A 25,441-nucleotide genomic window follows, 5' to 3' on the forward strand; every position below is an offset into this window, starting at 1 on the left:
ATACATAACTATGACATTTAATTATCCATAACTTAACTGCAAGATCTGGGGCCTTTACATATATTTTACAAAACTTTACATATATTTTATCCTAAAAGTGTGCCTAAGCACAAAAGCTAGATTGGGTGTATGTACAAGAGTTTTTAGATCTGTAAAACCATGCGTACACAATACAAAATTCCCTTTATAAAACCCAGTCAGCAGAAGATTGTGCGTACATGCATCTCCACCCCGTCTCCTCCCCGAAATAACCATATATGGAGCTTACAATTCCTAGTTTTACTATGCATATTCTCATCTGCATATTTCCATATGCATATTCCATGTGATGCCATGTTTAATGTTACAAGACATTAGGAAAATATGAGATGTAGTATTTTTCTAATGGAAAAATATACAGTGGGGAGAACAAGTATTTGATACACTGCCGATTTTGCAGGTTTTCCCACTTACAAAGCATGTAGAAATTTTTATCATAGGTACTCTTTAACTGTGAGTAACGGAATCTAAAACAAAAATCCAGAAAACCACATTGCATGATTTTTAAGTAATTAATTTGCATTTTATTGCATGACATAAGTATTTGATACATCAGAAAAGCAGAACTTAATATTTGGTACAGAAACCTTTGTTTTCAATTACAGAGATCATATGTTTCCTGTAGTTCTTGATCAGGTTTGCACACACTGCAGCAGGGATTTTGGCCCACTCCTCCATACAGACCTCCTCCAGATTCTTCAGGTTTCGGGGCTGTCGCTGGGCAATACGGACTTTCAGCTCCCTCCAAAGATTTTCTATTGGGTTCAGGTCTGGAGACTTGCTAGGCCACTCCAGGACATTGAGATGCTTCTTACGGAGCCACTCCTTAGTTGCCCTGGCTGTGTGTTTCGGGTCATTGTCATGCTGGAAGACCCAGCCACGACCCATCTTCAATGCTCTTACTGAGGGAAGGAGGTTGTTGGTCAAGATCTCGCGATACATGGCCCCATCCATCCTTCTCTCAATACGGTACAGTCGTCCTGTCTCCTTTGCAGAAAAGCATCCCCCAAAGAATGATGTTTCCACTTCCATGCTTCACGGTTGGGATGGTGTTCTTGGGGTTGTACTCATCCTTCTTCCTACAAACACAGCAAGTGGAGTTTAGACAAAAAAGCTCTATTTTTTTCTCATCAGACCACATGACCTTCTCCCATTCCTCCTCTGGATCATCCAGATGGTCATTGGCAAACTTCAGACGGGCCTAGACATGCGCTGGGTTGAGCAGGGGGACCTTGCGTGCGCTGCAGGATATTAATCCATGACGGCGTAGTGTGTTACTAATGGTTTTCTTTGAGACTGTGGTCCCAGCTCTCTTAAGGTCATTGACCAGGTCCTGCCTTGTAGTTCTGGGCTGATCCCTCACCTTCCTCAGGATCATTGATGCCCCAAGAGGTGAGATCTTGCATGGTGCCCCAGACCGAGGGAGATTGACCGTCATCTTGAACTTCTTCCATTTTCTAATAATTGCGCCAACAGTTGTTGCCTTCTCACCAAGCTGCTTGCCTATTGTCCTGTAGCCCATCCCAGCCTCGTGCAGGTCTACAATTTTATTCCTGATGTCCTTACACAGCTCTCTGGTTTTGGCTATTGTGGAGAGGTTGGAGTCTGTTTGATTGAGTGTGTGGACAGGTGTCTTTTATACAGGTAACGAGTTCAAACAGGTGCAGTTAATACAGGTAATGAGAGTAATTTTTTCAAGTAGTGCAATTCAACAGGCTTTTTTGTTTCAAAAACATTTGGCATTATTTTATTTCCGTATAGGATACTGTCTGCCTGCACACGACGTCAACAGCACACCTCTGTGCAGCAGAGGTTGTACATTATTGTCATCAGACATTTTCAAACCAGCCAATATACCAATGCACCACCGAACAAAAGTGTGCATCACTGGTCATTGGTTCTTGCAAGAAATATTTTCTCAGATGTTCTGCAATTTAGTTTAACAGCTCAGGGATGTTCAAGCAGCAACCTGTTTGTGCACCTTCTGAAGATTTTTTGCACTGTGAATTTGCACTGTCAGTTCTGTTTTTGAATAAAGGCTTGGAAATGTAAAAAAAATGTATCCGATTCATCGAAAAAATATCGACAGATTAATCGATTATTAAAATAATCGCTAGTTGCAGCCCTATTAATATCACATATGATGCGTTTCATTGACAACCTGATAGAAAAGTTTCCCGGTACTCGTTCTCTTCAGATTCAGCGCGTGCGATCAAACAGCAATGCAAAACATTAAAAGCTATGATTGGTACTGTCATATCATTATAATTGTAGCCTATACACTATTGTAATAAGAAATAAAAAAATCTTTGGGTTTAGTTGCATTCTTCAGCAACCGTTGAGTTGATTAACCTTCTAGCAAAGTGATTCAGTTTAAGGTTCGTTCTCTTCAGCTTCAGCAAGCGCAGCTCAAACAGCAATGATGTAATTTGAAACAGTAAGCCTAATATTAAAGATGTTTACTATTATGGTAATATTAAAAATGTTTGGGGTTTTTTCCCAAAAACATTGATGCGCACTTTTTTGTTCTCGTATTAATTTCATCAACAATTAAATATGGTTTAATTAAAGTAATTTCCTTATTGTCCGTGCAGAGGCGATTCCATTTTATTTATCCATGCCACATGCATTTTGTTACTATATATATAGCCCAATGTTATCCAATTACTTGTTTGCATTATTTAGGTATGTTATTTTAATTTAATTTTAAAAAAATTTAGGCAATATATTTTTTTGGTATAGGTCTCCTTTGTTAATGCATTAACATGGACTAACAGAGAGTTAACCTTTGTTAATGTTAGTTAATAAAATATTTGTATTCATGTTAGTTCACAGTGCATTAACTAATGTTAACAGATACAACTTTGGATCCTAAAAATATTGAGCTTAACATTAAGATAAATAAATGCTGTAGAAGTTGTTTTAATTAAAGGTATAGCGGAGGATTTTCTTTTTCCGGGTGGGTAGTCTATACTATTGGTCCACCTAGTTGTCAATCATTCTGGTGATATGTTTACGTAAGGCCATCGTACGTGCTCGTCCCCTCGTCCCTATAGTTTTCGCTTTCTGCGCATGCGCACTTTCAGGTGTATTATGTGTGATGGCTGAGGGTCAAAAGAGAAAAAATTTATACAAAGTGTATGATAAGAAGAGAAAGGCCGCAGAATATAGAAACAAGACCAGAGTGATTTTGGGTGAATATTTCACACGCTGTTGGCACTAAAAGCACAGGTTGGGCTTCCCACTGATGCCGCAGTCGCGAAGATTCTACTAGACAGGTAAAGTTTGTCATGCTATTTGGAGAAATCCATTTAAAATCACTGCTAGTAAAAGTTAATGTAAGCTATGATTAGCGATGCTAGCCCTGCCTCTCGGGAGCAAATAGAGTGTTGCGCATGTGCATTTTTTTTTTTTATTGGAGAGGGCGGGTCTTTTCTAAAATTAGGAAAGATCCTCCGCTATACCTTTAATTGTTGGTTCATGTTAACTAATGCTAACAAACTGAAACCTTATTATAAAGTTTTACCATTTTTTAATAAAGAGAGTTTGCCATAGGAATGTAAAATTTATTTTACACTCACAGGACACTGCACTTATTCGCAATCACAAAAGTTAATTATTTGCTCGTGCTTTAAAGCTTTGCCAGGTAAACATTTCATTGGCTTTCTGTTCTGACATGATCAGGGATTAAAGCAAAAAAAAATCTTTTGACTGAAACATTTTCCATGGCCAAACCCCGTTCCACAGCCTGTCACACATCCAGTGTGAATTTTTTTCTTCTTGTAATTAGGAGTATAGTGAGTACATGGGCATGCATTACCTTCACAAATGAAATACTCAAAGAACATTTGCATTTAAAGAAAGGCCATTTTGAACTGCGTTTCTATTATTTACACACTTTTATGAAATGTCAATGTTTTCAATCTAATGCTTTTACAAGACTTGACTCTTTGTGATGTAGTCATACAAATAATAAAATATTTGCATACATTTTTTATTAAAGTTTTATTAAAGTTTTTATTTCTCAAATAATAAAAGCCAACAGAGCATTTTCTGCAAAGTTAGCTAAATATCACAAACTATATTTTATATTTTAACCTAGCCATTATGAATAAATAATATAATGTTATTTTTTATATAAAAAGTGAACAGCATGAGCAGGGCCGTACACAGGGTTTTATAAATAAAGAGGTCCTTGCTAAAGGGATCTTGCTAGGGGGGTTCGGGGGCATGTTGCAAGTTGTGCAAACACAGACAAGCGGAGTGATACAAACAGTGAAGTCTCCCAGTGGTTACTGGTGACATATATCATATTCGAGGGCCATACAAATATTAATATTTATACAAAATTACTATTATGGAATAATATTTAATAGGTGCTTGTGTTGTTAAATTGAGCTTATATAACATTTATATGTATAGGAATACATTATAATAATGTTAATCTCATGGGCACAGTATGCAACACCTACTCTTCCTCTCTCATCTCTATTCTCTCTTCTTCTTGCAGTCTCCTAATCTTTACCTGTATATCTTACTTTCCAAAAGCTGATATTTGATTGATACAGTCGTTGCAAACTGTTGTTTGGTTTAGCTACATCTCACAGACCAGACTCGTATTTTATGACCGTTACTGAAGCGTGTCGTGAAGCGTCGTGCTGGAATACCGGCTCGCAGCTTCTGTGAACATAAACTAACTTACTTAGATTTTTTCATTCACCTTGCCTGGGAAAACAAGCGAGGCGAGTTACAACAGCATCGCTCTCTATTTGAGCGCACTTTTCGCGCATCTACATTTAAAAAAAACGCACGTGAGCGCAAACATGTGAAGGCCCCTAAAGCAGCTCAGATGAGGTCGGTTATCGTGGCGATATGCAATATCATTGCAGCACCAAAGTAGAGTTAACATTAGGCAATCATTTCACAACCTTCATTTTGCACTTTTTCTGAGCAGTTTTTCCGTGAGCGGGTATAGAAAACCCGGAGTGGATCAGGAGCGGAGTGATCACAGAATGCTTAGTGCAGATAGGAACGTGCTTTAGCGCCACTCCAGGCTTTGATCACATCCCACTCAGCAGGGGGAATACACCTCATCCTTCCTTAATTTAAGACCCATTCAAACTAAAATGAAGACCTTTATTACACTATTTGAGAAATGTAAGCATATTTACAGCCTTAAAATTATTAAAAGTGAACTTAAGACAATGACAGGGGAGCCCTGATATTGACAGAAATCCGTCGTAGACTCTCTGCCATTAACGGAAATCCGCCGTAGCGACGGAGAACTTTAATCCCTGCATGATGCACTTTTTCTGAGCGCGTACGCCCATAGTGCACCCGCGCACCGTCGGCGTCAACCGATTTGTGTTGGGTCAGACCCATCTGCTAGCGATGGGGGGCCGAGACTGAGAGAGCTACATGGAAAAATATGCACCAAACAAGCCGCCACTTTGAAATTTTGTTAGGCTTTTTTGTTTTCATGAATACAATACAAAACTAAATTTGGGTGACCCTCCCCCTAGACTAAAAAAAGTTGAATGACCTTCCCCTCAACAAAGAATAAAAAGACATGACCCTCCCCTTTCCTCCAGAGGTCCATTCCATAAATACCAAACGGTCCCCAATTAACCTGTAATTTTGAAATTTAAAGCTCCACAATTCAACACAAACCTTGACAAATTTCTACTTACGTTTCATGAGTGCCAAAAAAGAAGATTGGAAACTTTATATTTGACAGTTTGACGGCTCCATCTGGAATCTCATCAATCTGAAATTCCACAGGGGCATGAAAAAAAAAAGCATGAAACATGGGGAAAAAAGCATGAAAAGCATGAAACTGCAGGATACGTAAACATTTAAAGGCAAAGCACTAAACATTAATCAGACAGTGACATTTGACTATAATAAACAAATGAATAATAATAATAATAATAGAAATTATGATCATTTAGTTGTGCTTGCTCACCCTTGCAGGCCAGTGGGGATAACCCTTCATCTTCGCAAAAATCAAATCACCAGGTTTGAAATCCCGAGCCATGTCAAGACAGATGGATCACCTTTTTTGGGACATATCAAAACATTTCCATTATTTGTACATCAAGACACCACTCATCTATTGGGCTTCATCACATTAACCTCCTCATGACACAGTGACATAGATAGTAATTAATAGATACTCAATTAGTATTCTCTGATATATATATATTCTCTGTCATTATCTGAAGACGTGATATCACTCTCTGAAACGGTTTATTATAGCCTATTCGAGTCCGAGAGAGAGAGAGAGAGAGAGAGAGAGAGAGAGAGAGAGAGAGAGAGAGAGAGAGAGAGAGAGAGAGAGAGAGAGAGAGAGAGAGAGAGAGAGAGAGAGAGAGAGAGAGAGAGAGAGAGAGAGAGAGAGAGAGATTTTTTTTTTTTTTTTTGAGATTCACAAAGCTTTTATTTACAAAAGTTCATCTTGTTACAATGATATAGCCTCCAAAAAACAAGACAAAAACAACAATAAAACAAAATTAAAATAAATCAATAAAGTGTGAAAATTAATTCATCTTCAAAAATGACACATAGAGCATCATTACAGCTCCAAATATTTTCAAAGGAAGGCAGATCATCAATACTTTTATAATAATAAAAATCAATTAAGATTCTAGATTGTACCAAGTTAAAAAACAATACAACAATATTTTGTATGACATCCTGTTCAATTTTTTTTCTCCTGCTCAAATAGATGGCCATTTTTGCTTGTCCCACCACAAAATTAAGCAGTTGGCACACAAACTTTTTCTTTAGAACATACTTACATCCTAAAATGAAAATCTCTTGTGAGAATACCTCACTACATTTTTTAAAAAGATCTTTTAAAACAGAAAACAGTGGTTCAAGTCTATAACAGTTTAAAAAAGCATGAAAAATAGTTTCTCTGTCATCACAAAAAGGACACTTATCAGTGCTTTCAGGATTTAAAATAGAAGTAAAAGCATTGACTGCAATAACACCATGAACAATTCTCCACTGCAGGGGGCTGTTCCATAAACCAAGATTAGAGTATAAGCCAGACTTATTTTGGTTAGTCAGACTTATTGTCGGTTGATTCTGTTTCATAAAGCAAACTTAAAATAGTTCAAACTCAGTTACCCTGGCAACTTATGCTGGGAAACTAGCCTGGTCCAGGGCAGGCTAACTGTCAGGCTAAGCCTCAGTTGTTGCACAGATCCTCTAACACTGACCAATAGGAACACAATTACTGACAATCTCTCATACCATTATTTGACTTTATTAACCACTATAAGTCCAAAAATAAATATACAGTAAAGAAAATCAACTTAAGGCTACAATGATAAATTAGACAATATAGACCTAAAAACATATATATGTCGGGGTTTATACATATATACATATATATATCCTACAGGTTTACTTTTCTTACTGGCTGAATGTTTTGTGATTTAATTAGATAGTTTTAAAAATTTATGAAACACAACATTTAAAAGAAATAATTACAAAAGCACAGTATACATTTAAACTGGTAAGATGAATCTGAGCTTAGTAATTGTATTAACCTACACTTGATTTACCCCATTACAACAGTCCCTTTACAGTTATTATCCTAAAAATACACTAAATTGTAGGTTTAAAATTCTAAGGCACATCTAATGTCCAACAACCAATATTTTAGCATATATATATATATATATTATGTACTTTATTATGTCTTTCAATTCAAATACATTTAACACAATTATACAAATGGACAGTTCCTTTAAAGACATAATATTTTCCCCCGATAAATCTTATTTTTCCTTCTACTTTTTTCTTTTGTGATAATACCCACCAACACATAAAAACTATTAGAACAACAACCATTAAGTACATAGTTAGACACTTTTACATATGAAAAAAAATGGAAAAAATAAAACATTCACATATTTATATCAAACTCTTATAATGACACATAATTCATAATAAGTTATTAAAGTAATATTATTTAAATATTAAATAAGTAAATAAATAAAATAACAAATAACTAGAATTAAGGGAGGGAAGGTTATTTAGTTATAGGCTAATATGTATTCCTTTATTTTATGGAATATTCTTTGATTTTAGAGTTGCACATATCTTTTCAAAATGTATACTTTTGCTCTTAATTTCATGTTATCCTCTCCATAATGCACTGTATAAACTAAATCTAACCAAACATTCTTGCTTTCTCCAAAAAAAAAAAAAAAGATTGCTTTAAAAGCTGTAATTCTCAGCATTCTAATTAAATAAGTATAAGTCATCTTTTTTAAGTAGCTTAGGTCCTAAACTCAAAACTATATTTTGTATCTTTATTATATTTGGTTTCTTAAAAATTTCTTCCCTGAATTAGGCCTACTTCTGTTCAATTGTTTTATTATAAGTTTAATGAGATATAAGTTCACTGCAACTGATCCAACATCCTAAAGATAAATTATTATAATTAGAAGATATTTCTGGTGTTATAAAATATCGCATAGCCTATTAATTTTCAAAGCAAAATGTATATTAGTCAGAATTATTGCGCTCCGATTTGGCGCGCATGCGCGCAGCAGCGCTCGTTCAATGTGAAGTTTACAGCAAAATGGAACTATTTGCACGACTTTCTAAGATTTTCAGATGGAGAATATTCCTGTGAAATGTAAGTTTTGCAAACACCATGTCTCAAACGCATAAAACAGCACAAAATATATGCAGTTTGATGGTGGATCGATTTGATCTATGATCGACCTCCAGGGCTGCTTAAGAAACGCGTGCACACGCAGTTATCTAGACTAGATAAACCTGGATCAAATTAGTGGGATTGCGTGAACTTGAATTACCTTTTATGAAACCGCTTTAGCCCCAACTTATTTGTTAGGTTTATTCAAGTCGCGTTTTGGACTTTAATCCCCGCTTTTCTAAGCGGCTTTTATGGAACAGCCCCCAGGTCTCCTGTTTTTTTGGTCAATGGTGGTTTGTAAAAAACTCTCCATTCTGGTTTTTTGTCCTCATTCAACTTAAAAAAACCACGCCAAGGTGTATCTATCCTACTATTCAACTTTTTCTTGTTAAAAACAATTACACAGTACTTATACAAAAGTTTTCTGTCACAGGAAAAAAAATCAACACTTAAAGAATCAACTTGTTCAAGATAAATACCAGAACACCCATCCAACTTAAGAGAAAAAAGCAAACCTGGAAAACACTCTTCCGAGTCTGGATTACACAGTTTGTTTTTATAGTCCAATAGCAAAAGTCTCTCTTGATCACTTAGAGCAGAGTAGAATTGATTCCAAGACATCGAGATGTTGTTTCCTTGTTTTTAAAATCAAGTCCAGCTACTTCCAGCAAACGACCAAGAGTCACTATTTTGTTGTCAATAAGTGCTTTGCTTAATCCGGGAAGGAAAAAATTGTTTGTTAAGTCCAAGCGCTTCCCATGGATTAAAGGCTCTTCTAATAGCCAGAAAAGAGATTTTGACTCTTCCACTTTTTGAAAAGTAAACAGATTCCACACTTTAAAAACATTACTATAAAAAACAGGTAACATAGGAAAACTTAATTTCAGTGGATCCATCAAAAAAATTGACCTGCCCAAGTTAACATTACCCAACCTGTTCAAAATCAGCCTTGCTACAGCATTCCAGTTAAAAGCATCTGAAACAGTTAAAAGTCTTTGCACAAATTGTAATCGGAAAGCAGCTATTCTACTTTGCAGATGTATCAGTCCCTGACCACCTTCTTCTTTAGACAGAAATAAAACACTTTGCGGGACCCAATGTAGCTTATCCCAAAAAAAATCAACAAGCAATGCTTGTAGTTTTGTTAACAAAATTAACGGGGGATCCAAACAAGCAAATTTGTGCCACAGCGAAGAAGCCACTAAATTATTAGCGATTAAAACTCGTCCTCTAAATGAAATTTTTGGAAGCAGCCATTTCCATTTCTCAAGTCGACCTTTAACTTTCTCAATTATGCCCTCCCAGTTTTTTGGTGCGACTACTTCATCTCCAATAAAAACTCCTAAATATTTAAAACCAATTTTTCCCCACTCCAAGCCCATAGGAAGTTTTGGTTTATCGCTTTTCCAATCCCCTATTAAAAAAGCTTCACTTTTTTTTTCCAGTTTATATTGGCAGAAGATATCTTTTTAAAAGTTTTCAACAAATTTAACAAAGCCTGAATATCACTTTGTCCATTGATACACACAGTCACATCATCTGCATAGGCTGACAGTGTGAATTTATTCCTACATTCTGGTAAAATTATACCTTGAAGCTTACACCTTATCTGATTTAACAAAGGCTCAATCGCTAAAGAATATAACATACCAGATAAAGCACAACCCTGTCTTATGCCTCTAAAAACTGTAAAAGGAGTACATAAACCACCATTGACCTTTAAAATACTCTCAACATCATTATAAAGAACTTTGATGTAGTTAATAAAACTATCACTAAAACCAAATGCTTTTAAAACCTTCCATAAAAAACAATGTTCTACCCGATCAAAAGCTTTCTCTTGATCTAACGAAATAAAACCACAATTTAGTTTTAGCATCTTGGAGACTTCGATAAGATCACGAATAAAAGAAATATTATCAAATATCGATCTACCTGGGACACAGTAGGTTTGATCAGGATGAATAACACTATCCATTACATTTGCCAGTCTGTTAGCTAAGACCTTCGATAAAAGCTTGTAGTCGCTGCAGAGCAAAGAAACTGGACGCCAACACTTTATATCTCCAAGATCTCCTTTTTTCGGTAGGAGGGTCAACACAGCTCTTCGGCAACTTTGAGGCAGTTTACCCCTTTCCAGACTGGTATTCAACACTTCTAGGAGATCTTCTCCTACTGTTGACCAAAACGACTTGTAAAAGTCTACTGGTATACCATCAATGCCTGGTGTTTTTCCAGACACCATCCCTTGAAGTGCCTTCTGTAGCTCACTCATACTCAGAGGGCCAGAAATTCCAGCGTTGATGCTTTCAGTCACCTGAGGTAAGTTCTCAAAGAAGAACTCACCCTCGTTTTCTAGCTCTACAGCAACTTCACTTTTATATAAATTCTCATAAAAACCAACTGCCCTCTGGCGAATATCCGAAGGATCTGTCAAAAGAGTTCCAGATTCAGATCTCAAAGCATGAATGGTTCTACTTTGACCATTCTTCTTTTCTAAATTAAAAAAGAATTTTGTTGAAGCATCCATTTGGTTCACATTTTGAAATCTCGACCTGACCAAGGCCCCCTGTGTCCTAGTACCAAGTAGGTCAGCCAATTTTGTTCTTTTATCTAAAAGTAAGTCTAAGAAACCTCTTGTACCAGTAGACTCTGCCAATTCTTGGAGTTTTAAAATATCAGCCTCCAAGATACTCATTCTAAAAGTAGTCTCTGTAGTGATGTTTCGAGTAAACTGTAAACAAAGCTGTTTAATTTGGGCTTTTCCTACATCCCACCATTGTTGTACAGAGTTATACAAACCTTTCTTAGTTTTAAAATCCTCCCAAAAAAAATTAAAACATTCTTTGAAATGTTTGTCATTTAATAAAGAAGTGTTAAATTGCCAATAAGCACTTTGGGGTTTTAAAAGATTTATAAAAACTGAACATTTGACCATACAATGGTCAGAAAAACTAACAGGTACAATGTGACAGTTCCTTATAACATTATAATGGTGTTTAAAAACGTAAAATCGGTCTAACCTGGCCATAGAAATGATTCTATCACGCACATGAGTCCAAGTATACTGTTTTTGCACGCCCTTTTGTCGTCTCCAAACATCACACAATTCATGCATCTTAACAAATTGAATCAGTCGATTTCTAGAAGGTATATGAGGTTCTAAATGATTCCTATCTAGATTAGATTCAGTGCAGTTAAAATCACCTCCCAAAAACAAGAACTCTTCTTGATCACATTTTTGTAGCACAGAACACAATATATTTAAAAACACCATTCTCTCTATTGCGGAGACAGGACAGTACACACAAATAAAAACAATAACATTCTTGTCATAGTTTGCTCTTATTTTTAAAAGTCTACCTTTTACTACTTCTTCTACTTGAAAAGACTGTGGGTTAAAATTCTTCGCAAAAAGAATGGATACTCCACCACTAAGTGAAGTATTATGACTTAAAAATGAAAGACCACCCCACTCTCTAGCCCAATCAGAAGCATTTTTTAGATCACTATGAGTTTCCTGCAGCATCACCACATCTAACTTATTTTGTTTCACAAATTCAAAAATTTCCATTCTTTTCTTAAAATCTCTTGCTCCATTAATATTCAAGGAAGCAATATTAATTTCATTCATTTTTAAAAGAAAAGAAGAAAATAAAAAACAAACAAAAGCTGATAAAAACAAAACTAGAAACCCATGTGTCATGTTCGGCTTATTAGCTATTATCATTTACAAGATCAGGGTTTAAAATTCGTACAATTTTCTTTAACCGATAAACTTCTTTGTTTGTGAATAAGCTTTCCGCCATGAACATCCTGGTTTTGTCAACAAATTGTTTGATGTCTGGAAAATATTCACAGACACGTACTCCTCTTTTATTTTTCGTTGCTTTGAGGAATACTTTAAATGTCTTCTACCTCATAGTCACGACTGGATGAAGCTCTCTGAGAAAAACTGAAATTTGAATCCGAAGATTCATTGCCACTTTCCATCGCTTCCTTGTCATCATCATCATCATCATCATCATCAACAACATTTGTTTTTTTCTGTTTAACACTTTGAACTTCACTTGAACTTTTCCTTTTACCTGGAATTTTAAACTCAGTTGTACCTGATTCTAGATCAACATCATCACACGGTTCGAACGACTGACACTTCACGTTATCACCTTTATCCTTCGTCAAAACTGACTCAGTAATGGTATCACTGACTCCTTCACTCACTACAGCAGTAGCATTCGATTCATCTTCCTGCAAAGACACTACTGGTTCAGTGATGTCAGAAACTACATCCTGAGCTTCAGAAACACTACCATTATTCTCTACATCAGTCACCTTTTTCACATTCAGAATGGGAGCATTAGAAGTCCCTGCTACAACCCTTTCCTCATCATCACGGTTTAGACTAACCTCCATGTTTTGCTCATCAGTCGATGTATTATCCTCTTTATTCCTTTTAGGACAAGTCCGAATCAGATGGCCTACCCCACCACAATTAAAACACTTCATCTTATCCGTTGTGGCATAGAAAACATAATCAAAGTTGTCAACCTTAATGTTAAAAGTCAAGTCAAGTTCTTCACTATCTTTCAAAATCATGTAGGCAAATCTTCTAAAAGAAACTACATGTTTTAACAGTGGTGAAGCAGTACCAATGAGGATTTTCTTGATCGGTGAAACCAACTTTCCATAGCGGGAAAGGATCTCAACCAGTGTATCATCAGAAATAAAAGGTGGAATATTAGACAAAGTTACTTTTTTTGAGGGTGTTGAAAGCGGAAGAACAGGTGTGAAGAGATTATTTACAACAATTCCCTTTTCCACTAATTCGTTTGCTTTTTCGACTGACTTCAAAAAAACCACAACAGCACTATTCATTTTAGATGCCGACAAAATACTGTCGTGGCCAACAACTTCTCCCATTGCCAAACAACTATCTTCAACACTCAACGCGGCTGCCACTTTAACACCGTGACGACGCGTGAGATTCTTTAGAACACCAACTCGTGAGTCCGCCATGGCCACGCAAGGGGGAAACCCCACGCGACCCCAAAAAACTAACTAAACAATCCAAAAAATAAACAAGTGATAAAAAGAAAAAAGAAAAAAAGAGAGAGAGAAAAAAGAAAACTCACTCAGAAAAACACGCTCCACACTCACGACGCTCCAAGCGCTCACGCTCACTCACACTCACACCGGAAACGAGAGAGAGAGAGAGAGAGAGAGAGAGAGAGAGAGAGAGAGAGAGAGAGAGAGAGAGAGAGAGAGAGAGAGAGAGAGAGAGAGAGAGAGAGAGAGAGCTCACAGGCGGAGCCACAGCGCGCACAACACGAGCCCTGCTTAATGAGTGACGATGGAGGACAGAACTAAACATTCAAACGGAGCCTGGTGTCACTTTAGATCAGTGATATTAGTCTGATTTTATTTTAGATTTCGGCTTCCAAAGATTATAAAAAGAATATATTGAGTGAGGTAAAACCATTAAAAATAATAGCCGCATTCTGTCTAGCGCAACTTCCCTTCGCAGCAGTATGCTGTCATTTCTCCCTAAAACTCAAACTTAACGACAGAATCAGCACGATCGGTGATTGTTGTAAAATGCAGTCTGCTGCATTTAATAATAAAGCTAATAATAATAATAATAGCTACTGTTTAATAATAAAAAAAAGATCAAATCTGCACAAGAGATGTTGCTCGCAAGGCGGCGCGCGCTCCGAAACAGCAAATTAAACGATCAAATGTAGACAAAAATATGTAAAAATGGGAGATTTACTTAAAGTTAATGTCTTAAATGGACGTAGTTATGTAAATAGTTGGGGGAATATGGTGCATCAGTAGCCTATTAGATCGGCACTCGATTTTAAATGGGAAGCAGTCTAATAAACCTGCTGACGATTGCGCCATTACTGCGAATCAACAAAAGGCAAAGAGAAAATCACTCACAGCTCGAATGAATAACTTCAGCGTAACTAAACCCTAAACCAACTTTTTTTAGTTAATGATCTGTAAGAATGGGGCTTTATTAGTGCCGTTCATTGATTCGAGTAACTTTTTTGACATTTGGGTATAAAGTGTTTTAATTCTACAATATACTGTATGGTGTAAAAAACGTCTGAGTGCTGCCCTCTTCAGGTTGAACGGTGGCTACTGCAGTTGAATTTTCCTATTGGATGTTTGCGGTGGTACGTGACGTAAGCGGTGGCAGGTGACGTAAGCAGGTTCCAGCTCACCACGCCCTTGGTACGAGCTTACCACGCCCTTAGCAGTATAAAAACCATCTTGTTTCGTCAAAACCACTGTAGCGAAGTCTGGTCTTGTCATATTGCATAGCTATACCTTGAGTATCTCCCTACAACAGACATTCTCTACCAGGGACAGTGAGCTGCAGTGCCCACACCTGTTGAGACAGAATAATTTGTAATTGTAGAGGGAGACTTGAAGTATCTATTTTTCGCTCAATGATTAACACTACATCATACCAAAATTAACCTAAATGGATGGGTTTAAAATTTTTGATAGTTCCGTTAGCATTTGCTATGAGCATTAGCCTAATTTAGCCATAATGCTAATGTTTTACCACTCAGACACTGGCCACATTCTCTCTTGCGCGGGCGGCTGCTTTGCTAGCATTGTCGGATGCCAATCGCGATGCGGGAGTTAAGACCGCAGTTTGAGCCAGCGGCTCGAATTTATATGGCTCTGGCCCTGTGTCCACAGACAATTCACCCTCCTCCACTTCAGGGGAAGGTGGGGGAGAAAAGTCCTCGATTTCAAATGACAGCTCTGTTGCAAAGCTACTTGCCTCACTCCAGTCACTCTCCATTTTAGAGTCTGACAGCAGCTGTCAATTAATCCGTCACTGCGGGTCTCAGATTCCACCGGTATTGGCCCCAACCAATCATGGCCCCCTAATAATCCCCATCCATTGAATTGGCTCTATCACTCTCTCCACTATAACTGGTGTGTGTGTGAGCGAACTGGTGCGGTTTTACTGTGGCTGCCGTCGCATTATCCAAGTGGATGCTACACACTGGTGGATGAGGAGAGACCCCCTGATATGATTGTAAAGCGCTTTGGGTGTATAGTATGAAAGCACTATATAAATGCCTCATTCTATTCTATTTTATTCTACTATGATAGAACAGGGCTCCAGACTAACCTTTTTCACTAGGAGCACAGTTGCCCCCAAATTAAAATTTTAGGGGCACAACCAGAAAATTTAGGAGCACACACCGTAAATCAACATAATAACCAAATATTCACTATTTACTAATACATTCTTTGATAATAGATGCCGAAATTACAATGCCTTTTGTCACGGCCTTGCCTGGCTCCTCCTCCTGCTTGTGCGCTGTGTCTGTCTCCCACAGGTGAATTGGGCGCAGGTGTTTGGAATCACGCTAATCAGTTCCTGGTCTGGGCCTTTAAAGACGCTTCAGATGAGACCGGGGGAGAGAACCACCGCCGTTCCATTTCTCCCGCACCGTTTAGGATTTTGTTTTTGTTTATTCATTACACCACATTACACTGATTGCTTACATTTTTATGTTTAAGCCAACTTCATTACTGACTGTATAACATTTATTCTGTTACCTTCTATTTATTTAATAAATCAAAGATATATATTTATATATCACGATTCCGCGTGTGGTCTTTCCTTTACTCTGTTGCATGCTTTGAGCCAGGCATGTAACAGAATTGGGGATCTCGTCCGGGATTTTGAACCATCGATCGGTAAATATGCGTTTTCTTGCATTTCTCAATTGGGTTTGAGGGCAATAGTGTTTGTTGTTAAACGCACTTAGTATTATATAGGCCGTTTTTGATTAACGTGTCTAATTTGTTGACTGTATTCGGATCCTTGGGTGATCCGGAGCAGTAAGTTGGATTGAGTTAACGCATGGTAAATTATTGGGAAAGACACACGCGGATCAGTTTAAGGTTTGTATTTTTTTTTGTATTATATCGGTGCGGGAGAAAGGGATATAATTTGGTTCGTTTGTGCCTGGGGTTGTTTAAATACAGCCAGGTTAAAATTGAGTGGGTGCGGGCCTTCTCTGTGGTTGCGAGACAAAAGAAAAAAAAAATTTTTTGTGTGTATTGGAGCTTTGTGAACCCTGAAAAGCGGTTAACGCTTGTTTGTTATTTTAGTTTTTTGTTTTTGTGCTATATCCTGGGCGGAGGACACAGTCGTGGATACCTGCTTTAACGGCATTTTGTCGGGGAAGTCAGGTGCCGCTGATATCGTGTATTAAAAATCTCTGTTCTTGGGGTATGCATGAAGTGGATCGATGTGCGCAGGGCAGCTCCGGGTTTTTTTTTTGTCTTGTAGCTGCAGTGGGGTAGCCGCACTTACATATTGATAAACGTGTTCATTTAAAACAATTTTGGTTTAGAGGTTAAAATAAAACGGCAGAGTTACTAAATGGATATTTTGGACAATTTTTTTAGCTGCTCCATCAGATCAGGTTTTAGATACGTTGACTAAGGAGCAGTTGTGTGATGTTAGTGAACATTATAATTTTGATTTGGGCTTGAAAAAAAATGCGAAATTGGCGCAGATAAGGCAGACTGTTCGAACTAAATTGGCTGAAAGAAAAATTCTCCCATCAATGGATGAGTTGGAGCCTGAAGGTGCTTCAACGCCACTGGCAACATTGGGTGAATTTGACGGTAATATTGGCCTTACTTTTGAGCAACAAAAAGAATTGTTAGAAATGCAACAGAGAGAAAGAGAAGCTGAACGTAGAGAAAGAGAAGCTGAACGTAGAGAAAGAGAAGCTGAACGTAGAGAAAGAGAAGCTGAACGTAGAGAAAGAGAAGTTGAACGTGAGGCCGAACGTAGGGAGAGAGAAGCTGAACGTCAACTAGAGTATGATAAAATCAAAAGTGATCGAGAAATTGTTTTAGAACGCCTTAGGTTGATAGCAGAAGGAAAAATTACTGGTGATACTGGTGGCGATGTTCCGACTGGACCAGCGCGCACCCCTGATATTTCTAATATGGCCAGATTGCTACCAAGGTTTAATGAGAAAGATCCGGATGTGTTCTTTTCACTGTTTGAAAGTGTGGCAGATGATCGTGGTTGGAGTGATCCTGAACGAACGTTGTTACTCCAGAGCGTTCTAGTTGGAAAAGCGCAGGAGGCGTTTATTGCTTTGTCGGTGCCTGAAAGAAAGATTTATAAAAGCGTGAAAGATGCTGTGCTTAAGGTATACGAGTTAGTTCCAGAAGCATATAGACTGCGTTTTCGTAATTGGAAGAAGGGAGAAAAGCAGACTTACACAGAGGTAGTAAGAGAGTTGAACTGTCATTTCAATCGTTGGTGTGCTGCAGTAGGCGTCTCTACCTTTGAAGAGTTGTGTAATTTGATTGTTTTAGAGCAATTTAGAAACATCCTCCCTGATCGAATCGCAGTATATATAAATGAGCGGAAGGTAAAAACAGCAGCAGACGCTGCAGTTTTATCTGATGAATATGTTTTAACGCACAGGCAAAATTTTAAAGAACATAATCCAGTAAAGGGCTACCGCGAGCAGCGCTTTGGACGTTTCAGTGAACGTTCGGGATTTTCTAATACCCCCACTAGTCAGTCTGTTGCCAAAGAACAGTCTCGTGGTAGGGCGGATCCGGATGCTTGTCATTACTGTTTAGAGAAGGGGCATTGGAAGAACGAATGTCCGGCCTTGAAAGCAAGAGGCCAGAGGAACAAATCTGGCGCGGCAAGACCTGTTGCCCTTGCCGTTTCTGGTGTGCGCACACAGTCTGAGTTCATCCACACAGAGATTAAGTCAAACCCTGAAGTGGGTGTGGCCTCCTCTAACTTGTCTGAAGACAGCCTTGTTGGGTCTAGCAAGTATAGCCGTTCTGATGTAATTGAAGCCGATGTCAATGATTACTCTCCTTTTATTACAGATGGTTTTGTATCATTGGTGGGCCGTTCTGAAAAAGTGCCAGTTAAAATTCTTAGAGATACGGGGGCCAGTGAATCTTTTCTTCTAGAGTCTGTTTTGCCTCTTTCTAGCGAGTCCAGCACTGGTAATGTTTTAGTGAGGGGAATTGGGTTGCAGGTTGTAACTGTCCCTCTGCATAGGATTGAGCTACAATCAGACCTGGTTCAGGGTGAGGTTGTCATTGCCGTGCGTCATACGTTGCCTGTAGATGGTGTACATCTCATCTTGGGTAATAACTTGGCTGGTGAGCGTGTTTGGCGTGATGTGCCGCCACCTGTGGTGGTTAAGAGTGTTCCGTCTATTCCATCAGGTGCTGATAGTAGCCTGCAGAGCTTACCTGAGGTGTTTACTGCTTGTGCAGTAACACGTGCCATGAACCGTGCCTCTGGAACGGAGGTTCTAGAGAAAAAGCGTAAGCCTGATTTACAGCCTATTGTGTTGCCAGAGTTGCCATCTTCTCTGTCATTTAGTGATTTTGTTGTAGCTCAGAAGGAGGACTCAACATTGAGTGAACTGTTTGCTGGGGTTTTGCCTGTTGAGGAGCGACATAGTGCAGCGAGGGGTTATTTTGTTCAGGATGGGCTGTTGGTTCGTAAGTGTATGCCTCAGATTAATGATCTGTTTGAGGATCCTGTTTTCCAGATAGTAGTGCCCATGAAGTTTAGAGACTTGATACTACAGACAGCTCATGGTGATATAGCGGGCCATTTGGGGGTGCGGAAGACGTATGACAGACTTATGAAGTACTTCTATTGGCCTTGCCTAAAGAAGGATGTGGCCTGCTTCATTAAGACCTGTCATACCTGTCAGTTAACTGGAAAGCCTAATCAGGTGATCAAGCCAGCTCCACTTTACCCTATTCCAGCTTTAGGTAACCCATTTGAGCATTTGCTAATCGACTGTGTTGGACCATTGCCTCCATCGAAGTCAGGGTGTGTTTATCTTCTGACTGTGATGTGTCAGGCCACCCGTTACCCCGCTGCTTATGCGTTACGTACAATTTCTACCAAGTCAGTGGTGAAGGCTCTCTCTCAGTTTATCTCCATCTTTGGCATTCCGCAGATTATTCAGAGTGACAGAGGCTCTAATTTTACATCACGTATGTTTTCAGAAGTGCTTGAGCAGCTGCGTGTTAAGCATCAGCTTAGTAGCGCTTATCACCCCCAGAGCCAAGGTTCTCTGGAGCGTTTTCACCAGACGCTCAAGTCACTGCTTAGGGGCTACTGTGTTCAGCTCAGCAAAGACTGGGAGGAAGGGCTTCCATGGTTATTGCTGGCAGCACGTGAGGTAACACAGGAAAGTACAGGTTTCTCACCTAATGATCTGGTGTTCGGCCATAGAGTTCGTGGGCCTTTAGCGGTCCTGCAGGATAAGCTGAAGTGTCCTGAGAGTCCCACTAACTTGTTGGAGTATGTAAACGGCTTCCGTCGAAAATTGTTCTTAGCTTGTGAGATGGCTATGGAAAATCTGACTAAGGCTCAGAAGAAAATGAAGAGTTGGTATGACCGCCGGGCTGAGCCGAGAGTGTTCAGTCCTGGAGATCAGGTTCTGGCGCTGTTGCCGATAGCCGGTTCCCCCTTTCTTGCTAAATACGCAGGTCCCTACACGGTTGTTCGTCAGGTGTCAGACCTGAACTATTTAGTTTCAACTCCTGACCGTAGGCGTAATACTCAACTCTGTCACATTAATCTTTTGAAACCTTATTACAGGAGGTCTCCGGTTTCTGGGGCAGCAGAGACTGGTGATCAGGTTAAGTCAGTTGCTTTGGCTGCAGTTGCTGGGATATCTAGCTTCTCTCCCCACATGGTAGCAGCGTGTGGTGATGAGGAGGTGGTTAGCCCAGACGACTGTGTGCTCCAGCCCCGGTTGAAGAACTCAGAGAAGCTGTCTGATTTGGACACACTACTTGGGCATTTGTCCAAGGAGAGGGCAGTAGCTGTTGAGTCGTTGATTTCTAACTTTCCTGCTTTGTTTTCAGACACACCGTCATGCACCCATTTGATCGAGCACGACATTGATGTGGGTGACACTGAGCCGATAAGGCAGAGGTTTTATCGGGTGTCACTCGAGAAACAGCAGCACCTAGAGGCAGAGGTGAAGTATCTCTTGAATAATGGTTTGGCAGAACCCTCTTATTCCAGTTGGGCTTCACCTTGCATTCTGGTTAGTAAACCTGATGGGACGTATAGATTTTGTACCGATTATCGGAAGCTAGATAACATCACAAAGCCAGATTCTTTTCCGCTCCCAAGGGTTGAAGACTGTGTTGACCGGGTAGGATCGGCCAGGTTCGTAAGTAAGTTTGACTTACTTAAAGGCTACTATCAGGTTCCTTTGACACCTCGGGCTCAGGAGGTTTCAGCCTTTATAACGCCATCTGGCCTATATTCGTACTCGGTGATGAGTTTTGGGTTACGAAATGTGCCTGCCACATTTCAGCGACTAATGAACCGCGTAGTCTCTGGTTTACAGGGCTGTGCGGTTTATTTGGACGATGTGGTCGTGTATAGTGACGGGTGGTCTGAACATCTTGACCGTATCCAGGCTCTTTTTACACGGCTAGTTGAAGCTCGCCTCACTGTAAATCTCGCTAAGTGCGAGTTTGCCCAGGCGACAGTTGTTTATTTGGGGAAGGTGGTGGGACAAGGCCAGGTGAGGCCTGTGCACGCTAAGGTGGTGGCTATCGATAATTTCCCTGTTCCAGCTACCAAACCAGAGCTCAGACGCTTTTTAGGAATGGTGGGGTATTATCGTGGTTTTTGTGCTAACTTTTCCACTGTCGTTGCCCCATTGACCGACCTTTTGAAGGGCCGTGTTAAATTTGATTGGACTGCGATTTGTCAGGCCGCATTTGATAATGTGAAGTTGTTGTTAACATCTGCTCCTGTTTTAATGGCTCCCCGCATGGACCAGTCATTCCAGATGCAGGTCGATGCTAGCCACGTGGGTGCTGGGGCCATCCTCCTGCAGAGGGATGAGCAAGGCGTAGACCGGCCAGTGTGTTTCTTCTCAAAAAAGTTTAACCGCCACCAGTTAAATTACTCAACCATCGAGAAAGAAACCCTAGCTTTAATATGGGGATTACAACACTTTGATGTTTATTTAAGTGGGGGTGCTGTTCCGGTTACCATTTATTCTGATCACAACCCACTAACGTTCTTGTACTCTCTAAAGAGTCCAAGTCAGCGCCTCATGCGCTGGGTGTTATTTTTGCAGCCGTATAGCCTATTGATCCGGCACATTCGGGGAGTGGATAATATCATGGCTGATGCCTTGTCCCGTGCCCCGTGTGAGCCGGAGTGAGTCAGTGTCTGTCCTGTCTTTCTCTCTCTCTGGTATCTCTCATCTCTTTCTCTGCCTAGTCTCCTTAAAATTTGGCTTTCCAGGTACCGGGATTTGCTGGAGCCTTGGGTTCGAGGGAGAATAGTTGGAACTACTAGGGAGTGGAGGAAAGGGGGGGGCTGCTGGACTCCAGTGACCATTTTGTATCTGCTTTGCGTGCTTGGGTGGAGTGTCCAAGCCATGACCCCTAGACAAAGTTGAGTATGTTTCTTTTTTGTTTTTGTTTTTCAATGTTTGGGTGCTGGGGGAAGGGGTGTGTCATTTTTCCAGAGTCTCTCTTTGAGAGGCCTCTGTCGTAAGGGGGGGGGGTGTCACGGCCTTGCCTGGCTCCTCCTCCTGCTTGTGCGCTGTGTCTGTCTCCCACAGGTGAATTGGGCGCAGGTGTTTGGAATCACGCTAATCAGTTCCTGGTCTGGGCCTTTAAAGACGCTTCAGATGAGACCGGGGGAGAGAACCACCGCCGCTCCATTTCTCCCGCACCGTTTAGGATTTTGTTTTTGTTTATTCATTACACCACATTACACTGATTGCTTACATTTTTATGTTTAAGCCAACTTCATTACTGACTGTATAACATTTATTATGTTACCTTCTATTTATTTAATAAATCAAAGATATATATTTATATATCACGATTCCGCGTGTGGTCTTTCCTTTACTCTGTTGCATGCTTTGAGCCAGGCATGTAACACTTTGTGCTCTGATTTAACGTTACAGTGGCGTTGCTTTTTGATTTATTAACATGTCACCGCATATATGCTTGAGGCTAAGATTGTGTTTAACTAGCGTATTGTGTTTAAACTTAAGTGCCTGCACTGTCAGCAAACTTTGTGTTCTCCGCAGTTATGGGGTAGCGACTGCAACATTCGTAGTTCATGGAATTCGTCTCCTTACAGTACTACCTCAACCAGCTGAATTCTCGCAGCCAGTCTTCCCGAAAATGGTGGGTTCGGCCTTTTTCGCCACTAAAACCTCTCACTCGGAATCATCATCTGACTGTGAAACTGTACTAGGGCTGCAATGTTTCAAATAGCTCACTGTTCAGTTTTTATCACGGTTTTAGGTTCACGGTTTCGGTATGTGCTACTAAAAAAAGACTACTGTCAAATAAAATAAAGAAAATAAGAACAAATAATCTAACCACAAGCAAAAGCACAAATAAATACAATAGAGCAAAGGTACTAATAAAATAAACTATGCTTTTCAGGTAGGTTTAACATTAGTTTTCAGGTACAGAAATTTAATAAAATAAATCAAATGTAAAATAACATTGCATATTTGACTGTATAAATAAAAAATTAATCCTTATTAAAGTTACAAAAGCTATTCAATTCAGAGCTGATTCAGTAGTCCTACACCGATACGGTGAGTGTCTTTCTTGACCATATAAGTTCACTTAAGGCATAACAGACTATGGGCCCTATCTTGCACCCAGTGCAATTGACTTTGTACACCGACGCATTTATCATTCCTATTTTGCACCCACGCACAGCGGACTTTTCCCTCCACAGACGCACGTCGTAAATTAGGGAATGAACTTGCGCTCGCAGGGGCGGTTCGGCGAAAAGAGGAGGCGTGTTCCGGCTCAAAAGTTCCCTGGTGCTATTTTCCAGTTTTAGAAAGCAATTCCGGCACTCCCCAGGAAAAACCCAGTCTAAAGACAGTGGCGCGTTGCGCGTTCTAATATAAACAGACGCAGCAGTTTTCATTTTTGCAAATCATACATTATGTCCGTGAAGATGTGAAAAAAAACTATCTAGATAAAAAAAACAATATCTAGATCAGGCTACACATTTACCCAAATTATACGGCCGTTTAACCGAAGCTAATTTGGGTGGGTTTCTCCCATCATCCCCAAAGTCACTTCTCTGTGTTTTACAGCCCTGACGAGAACGTCGGTCTCCTCGGCTGTGAATCGCTCCTGGCGTGCGCCTGGCAAATCCGCCGTTATAATAGCAATCCGTGTTGGAACAAGCGTGCCTGCTCTTAAAGGGAATGTGAGAGGACGCTCTGATTGGTTTATTTCACGTTACGCCCAAACCACACCTATGAATAATAAAGCTACTTTAGACCCAATCCCTTTTAGATTTGCGCTGGGCGCACAAGTCATTTATCCCGCTGGGAAAATAGCAACAGCGCCGGGATCCGCCCACAAAGTTACTTGCGCTTTGACACTTGCGTTTCAGATCGTTAGAAACAGGGCCCTATGTCTGCTAGGATAATCATCAAGACGGACATGTTAACATACTTTTTGTGTGAATTTGTCCATTCAAGTGCAAGACTTGAAAGATAACTCAATATTTGTGCGCTGTCTGAGATGAGTAGCCTACACAGACACACGAACACGCGTGCGTGTGCACAAATCTTCTCTTTCGCGTCTTGCTTTTGAATGTTTACATTGGCAAAAAATAAATGAGTTTAGTTTAAACACCGATGGTAACGTCTGCAGTTCAGGTCTCGCCTGCGCTCGTGCGCTATCAACTCCCGGGTGATGACGGCGTAAATGACAGGTCATGTTCGAGCATTTGGCACTCGCATTGAACAGTGTTTACAAAGAGTAATCGTTTTGTTCACGTTTTTTTGATTATCGCTGTTGTAATGTATTATTTGGGAAGCCAGCAAGTGAATTTAACTGGCACACTTGCTGCAGGTCGGAAGAACGAGTCAATAGTTTGCCTTCTCGTTGCTCAGACGCACATAGCAGGTTGTGCTATTTGTCTCCGTCTCCTTCCCACAGACATTTAAACGAGCGCTCGATTATCTCTAGAACCCTCCCCCTCCACATATTAGCCACTTACAGTGGCCAATCCCTATTCTTCTCACACTCATTGGCCTGCCATACATTCCGGATTCATTGATAAGCCCCTTCCACGTTTAACCCTCTGAGGTCGGCAAACGCGCGGGCGCGTTTTGCTCGTTTTTTTTTACATAGCAGCAAAATAGACCTAAAATAATCCGTCAGTTTTGGTCATACAGACTTAAAGGGTTAGTTCACCCAAAAATGAAAATAATGTCATTAATGACTCACCCTCATGTCGTTCTAAGCCCGTAAGACCTCCGTTCATCTTCGGAACACAGTTTAAGATATTTTAGATTTAGTCCGAGAGCTTTCTGTCCCTCCATTGAAAATGTATATACAGTATACTGTCCATGTCCATAAAGGTAATAAAAACATCATCAAAGTAGTCCATGTGACATCAGTGGGTTAGTTAGAAGTTTTTGAAGCATCGAAAATACTTTTTGGTCCAAAAATAACACAAAATAAGACTTTATTCAGCATTGTATTCTCTTCCGGGTCTGTTGTGAATCTGCGTTCAGGACTCCGCAGTGACGCTGATGACGTGTTATCTGGTGCGCCCGAGCTTCGTTTACAGTCTGAGGGAGACGCACGCTATATTCAAGCTATTCTACATTGTTTGCGTGGATATCA

At 39.8% G+C, this 25,441-nt stretch overlaps 1 protein-coding gene across 4 annotated transcripts in view; it reads right to left on the reverse strand.

Moving 5' to 3' along the window:
• The window catches only part of psip1a (PC4 and SFRS1 interacting protein 1a), a 148,743-nt gene that overhangs the window by 95,235 nt on the left and 28,067 nt on the right, over nt 1-25,441 (reverse strand). For all 4 annotated transcript variants that reach the window (XM_079615994.1, XM_079615992.1, XM_079615993.1 and 1 more), the window contains exons 2-3: nt 6,005-6,095; nt 5,730-5,806 (exon numbers count right to left, since the gene is read on the reverse strand). In XM_079615994.1, the coding sequence (XP_079472120.1) occupies nt 5,730-5,806; nt 6,005-6,076 (149 nt within the window). In that variant the 5' untranslated portion in view covers nt 6,077-6,095. The remainder of the gene's footprint in view (nt 1-5,729; nt 5,807-6,004; nt 6,096-25,441) is intronic.

This window comes from Phoxinus phoxinus, assembly GCF_949152265.1.
Source record: "Phoxinus phoxinus genome assembly, chromosome: 6".
Lineage (NCBI taxonomy): Eukaryota > Metazoa > Chordata > Actinopteri > Cypriniformes > Leuciscidae > Phoxinus > Phoxinus phoxinus.